The sequence below is a fragment of the Grus americana genome, chromosome 4 (assembly GCF_028858705.1).
Source record: "Grus americana isolate bGruAme1 chromosome 4, bGruAme1.mat, whole genome shotgun sequence".
NCBI lineage: Eukaryota > Metazoa > Chordata > Aves > Gruiformes > Gruidae > Grus > Grus americana.
In genome coordinates this window covers 47,909,015-47,913,956 of record NC_072855.1, presented here as the reverse complement: position 1 = coordinate 47,913,956, position 4,942 = coordinate 47,909,015, and the positions used below count along the sequence as shown (strand labels likewise).

Below are 4,942 nucleotides of genomic sequence, written 5' to 3'. Positions count from 1 at the left end.
GAAGAGCTCAACAGACATGTGTTAAAAGGAGTTGACTGAACCTCAGTCCCGTGGGTTCATCTTTGGGGAAATGAGGTCCTCTATGTTTTTTCTGATTGCAGCACTAGATGCTTCCACGTGCTTCTCTGCTGGCCACTTGGGGTCGAAGGCCAAATTTTGCTTTGCCATGACAAAGCCCACTTGGACAGCTTTCTCCCAGTTCTCCCAAAACAGATTAAAGTGAATACAGACTGAGACAATGGGTAAACTATGATGTAAAGTTTATATACAAGAATATAACATTTATCTGGAGTATTTACAAGGTTAATTAAAGCAATATTTTACAACTCTTTCAGGTTAACCACTAGGTATATTACAGTTAGGCTACAGATGGTTTAATTTGCAAAATAATAAAAAAAAAAAAAGTTGCATTCAGATCAACCAGCTCCAAAACTTGTTCATTTTTTCTGAGAGAGAAGGGCTCAGACTTGTGGAAAATAACGTGTGAGAACGGTTAATATACTCTTACTGGTGCCTACGTATCACATGCAAGAGTCATAACATGACCTTTATAGTGTTAATATAGACGGCAAGCCATTTCACCTTGGTGAAAGAGTCGTACCCACTGTGACAGGCCAGTTGCACACGTGGCTGTATTTCTCTGCATCTCCTACTTTTGCACAACAAACATGCATGTATACAGAGAAGCAGCAATATAAATGAACCAGCATTACCAAAACAAAGAGGGAAAAACCTCAGACCAAAGTCACATTTGCAACCATAAAAAAAACCCCAAGCTTTAAGCGAGATACTTTAATACTTCCCAAAAATAGTCATGATTTTTTTTATTACATTTTAACCTATGTACAAAAATGGAGGGCTCCCTCCCCTCTCGGAGAGCGGTCACCATGTCTCATGCCCGTGGCATCTCGAGGCTTAGAAGGGCCGAAGCAAGAAGGTGCGGGAGGCCCGGAGAGCTTGGGGCAGAGGTGGCTGCCAGAGGCGGCCAGAGCTGAAGCCACTAACACTGCAGTTTGCGGATGCTGCGGGAGAACCGCTTGAAAGCCCGCTGCCCTTTCTGCCACCGCTTCAGCGAGGTGATCACCAGTTCCCCAGCTTGCTTTTGGCCCATCACCAAGTAGGGGACGTTGATGTCGTTCATCTCGTCACAGGTACACTGGAGGCCACCCTTGAGCCAGAGCACGATCTTCCTCAGATCCCTTTCTGTCAGCCCATTCAGCTTGTAGATGGTTTTGCTCTTTGTTTCGGGGGTGATCTTGGTATCCCCATTGATGTAGGCAATCTCCTTCACTTTTATCTTCAAGGCTAATAGAGCAAGGGGAGGGGGAAGTGGGGGGAGAGAAAGAGAGGGAGAGAGATTGAGAGGTTTTTTCCCATTAGTGCACATAAAGAGGACCTGGGGAGGGAGGTGCTCTATTGCTAATTAAACTGTCAGGGCTGACAGAAGAGGCAGCAGGTGGCTCCATTTCTAAAGCCACAAAGGGCATGCAAGTCATTTCAGTTTGAATCAACCTTAGGGTTGAGGTTTTTTGGGTTTCTTTTCTCCTCTTCCCCCCTCCCCCTCTTTTTCCTTCCTTTCTAAATTAATATTTTCTCCAGCTTTTATCCTGTTTGCAAACAGAGAGAAGGCAGGTTGGCTACATTAAGCAGTGCTCCGGTTTTAGCTGGGAGAGGACAGTCTTCCTGAAACTAGAGTTTGAAGGGGAGGTGGGGAGGCGAGTACCTAGACCTGATCTGAAACCTGATCTCTGCTGCGGCTGAAAACTTCTAAACTTAATTTATTAGGCTGGAGAGGATTTTAGGCAAACCTGTAAGGAAATGATATTTCACATGCATTGTTTTTTTGAAAGAATAGATCCTGTGGAGGGCAAATTGGTCCAACAGCTGCATTCAATTTGGTAAAATAACTAGGAGGGGGATGCAGGGCCCTGTAAGAATCTGTGGGGCATGTTTAGCTTTAGGAGGATTTATCTGAGTACAATTTACCAGGCCAAAGCTATTGGTTGTTTTAGCAATTATGTCCCACAGTCATGGTTTCAGGTTTTGGGTGGTGGGTTTTTTTTTTTAAAAAAGAAAGACTTTTGAATGGTTGTAGATACTTATACTACAAATCTGTTTCCAGGTATAAACATTGACCTATTATAAAAGGATTCCCCTCCTTATTCCCTTTTTCTCTTGAAATGCTAATGTGTGGATAATGTGCCGTTCAGTTGTCTGTGTTGAAGGGGCTTTCTTGTCCTCTTCTAACCCCAGATCTTCCCATTAAGTTTATATCCCCAATTGTCTGTGCATTACCTTCTCTGTCAAATGATATATAGAGCTTCATTCTTAATCTGCAGAGAGAGTCTTTCTTACGATACATGAGATAGAGCCGCATGACCATTCTCATACATCTAAGTGAAGCTTTGCTATGCTTCTCCCCAGGCAATAGTCTGGATGAAAGATTCTTTCTTTTTTTCCATTTTACTTTCTATTTGGCTTGCCAGCAACATCCACATAAAAGAGCACTACTTTGAAACAGCAAACAGAAAAGAACTATAAGAAGGGCTACTTTTTATTTCAGGGTGGATTTTTGTGTATCATGACCCCATAGTCAGATGGGTCTATCTGCAGATAAGACAAAGCCCTGCCTTTATTTAGGCACATCTCTCATTGACTCCGCTCGGAGTTTTACCTGATCCTCAATTCTCAAGTTTCTACCACGGGGGCTCCACTTCCACTTACCAAAGTCATTTTTGCAGAGGTTTTCCACAATGTCGTTATCGTCTTCGTTTTTGTTTTTGCAGGCATCGCAGACCTTGGGTGCTGGGAATGGAAGGGACAGTCCCCGTCAGGCCCGGGGAGAAAGGAACAGCAGGTGGCGTTGGGAACCCTCCGGGAAACGCCGGGTTTCCATCCCTCCACGGACGAACTCCCCCTGCGCCCTCGCCCCCCCCGCCCGCCAGCGCTGCCCGTGCACTTTTGAGGCGCCTTACCTTGCTGCAGACCCGCTGGAGGGGGGAGGCACGATGTACTTTTAAGGTCGCACCTAAAGGGTTTTTTACGGGGGAAATGGGTAAGGAGGGGGGCGGCCGGCCGGCACACAACAGGAAACACCCCCAGCCCCGCGCTTCAGCGATGATCTTTGCATAAGGAGATTGTCCCTCTGGGACCCTGCGCAGCTCGAGTCCTGGATCTTTTCTTTGGGGACGGGCAAAGGTTTGGGGGTGCGGGCCGGTGCCAGTTCCCCGACGGTGCCTGCAATTTCCCCGGTCCCCTCGGGAAAGCCTCCTTGAGCCTGATCTGCGGCCCTCTCCCCGGTCCCCCCCGCCCCGGGGCGTACTGTAACGGGCGGGAGGCGGCTCCGCTCCCCTGCAGAAAGCTGGGGAGAGACCCCGCTGCCGGGGCGGCTCATCGGGGGACAGATGCTGCCGGCCCGGGGGCTCCCTCTTACCTTCCCTGGTGACCGGGAGGATGTGGTCGCTGCTGGCCAGCGGGATGCAGAGGTCGTTGTCCTTGGGGAAGCGGCTGCAGTCCAGCATGTCGGGCCAGGGGAAGCCGAAGGCGGACATCACCGGGGCGCAGCTCTCCTTCACCTCCTCGCAGAGCGAGTGGCAGGGCTGGATGATCTCGTCCAGGTCGTCGATGCAGACGGGGGCGAAGAGGGAGCAGAGGAATTTCCTGGTGTCCGGGTGGCACTGCTTCTGCACCAGCGGGATCCAGGTGGAGGCCTGCTCCAGCACCTCCTGCACCGTCTCATGCCCCAGCAGGTTAGGCAGCCGCATGCTCTGGTACTCGATGCCCCGGCACAGCAGCATCGGGGCGGGGATGGGTTTGCAGTTAGAGCGCTTGTAGGAGAAGTCGGGCTCCCCGAAGGGGAAGAGCCCGGCGGCCGAGCCCATGCACTGGGACGCCAGTAGGAGCAGGGCGCAGAAGCGGCGCTGCATTTTGGGGCGCGGAGGAGGGGGGGGGGGGCTCTGGCGAAAGGCTTGGGGGGCCGGGGTGGCGGGGCGCGGAGCGGGCGGCGCGCCGCTGCCCTCAGCCGCAGGCAGCGTCCCCCAGCCCAGGCTCCTGCTTGCCAGACGGGGACGGAGGGTCTGAGCGAGATACGGGGGCAAACGGGAGTTTTCTGGATTTTTTTGTATGCAAATGGCAGGGGGAGCGGGGGCTGGGAGGAGCCTGGTGACAGCCATCCAGAAAGGATTGGTCACTACTTTCTCGGTCTGCTTTTGCTCAGGGGGATTGTCTTTTGGCAGGAAATCCTTGCAAGAAACGTTACAGTGCGAGCACGGGGAAGGGGGGAAAAGATCCCCGCGAACAAAGAGCCACGAAAGCCCGAGGAGCTCCTCGGCCGGGCAGGGGGAGAGGGGCGGCTCTCGGGCCGCGGGTAGCCGGAGGTGAGCTTTGCCGCTAGCACAGCCACTGCGAAGCGGTGGGACCCCCCCTTTCCCCCCGGACCCCCTGCCCATGTTTGGCGCTTCCCCTGCCAGCGGATGCATGATGTGGCCGGGCCGGTTCCCCAAGCAAGGGGCGAGCCTGTCTGCTCCCTCAACCCCCGGGGGGTGTCTGGCACCTCCGCCCCCTCCCCGTGCTGCTGGCTGGGCTCGGCCCGGCGCTGGAGCCGCAGGCAGCGGCTGGGAGCTGCCGGCTCCCCCGGCCCCCTTCGGCTCGGCAGCGCCCAGCTTCGGGGGCTGCCCAGCGGGGCAATCCTCCTGCCCCCCCAGCCCCTCCTGCCCCAGGCTCTCCCCTGCGAGGAGCTGCAGTGGACCCCGGCTCTGCAGCCCCTGGATGGCCCCCGACCGCCAAAGGGTGTGTTTTTGCCCCGGTGGGAGCATCCAAGTGTTTCTGAAATACTGTCACCTGGCACGTTTTTCTGAGACTAAAAGCGTGGGCCTGTCTCTGCGCAGCATAGGCACATCCCCTTCTCTTCGCTCCTGTCTTCACCTAGAAACTCCCTTAAAGA

At 53.4% G+C, this 4,942-nt stretch overlaps 1 protein-coding gene across 1 annotated transcript; it reads right to left on the bottom strand.

Moving 5' to 3' along the window:
- Positions 1 to 248: 248 nt before the first annotated feature.
- Positions 249 to 4,046, bottom strand: SFRP2 (secreted frizzled related protein 2). The gene is made up of 3 exons (XM_054824357.1): positions 3,434 to 4,046; positions 2,725 to 2,805; positions 249 to 1,305 (listed from the first exon to the last, which is right to left on the bottom strand). Exons 1-3 carry the CDS (start codon positions 3,924 to 3,926, stop codon positions 1,001 to 1,003), a joined length of 879 nt encoding a protein of 292 aa, XP_054680332.1. The 5' UTR covers positions 3,927 to 4,046; the 3' UTR covers positions 249 to 1,000.
- Between the last annotated feature and the right edge of the window lie 896 nt (positions 4,047 to 4,942).

Bases quoted from the DNA above. Each gene is read 5' to 3' on its own strand.
- SFRP2 (XM_054824357.1), bottom strand. From the start codon at position 3,926: ATGCAGCGCCGCTTCTGCGCCCTGCTCCTACTGGCGTCCCAGTGCATG. The intron at 2,806-3,433 runs GTAAGAGGGAGC...TTCCATTCCCAG, and splicing joins CCTCCCGGTCACCAGGGAAG to CACCCAAGGTCTGCGATGCC. The intron at 1,306-2,724 runs GTAAGTGGAAGT...TTGCTCTATTAG, and splicing joins CCTCTGCAAAAATGACTTTG to CCTTGAAGATAAAAGTGAAG.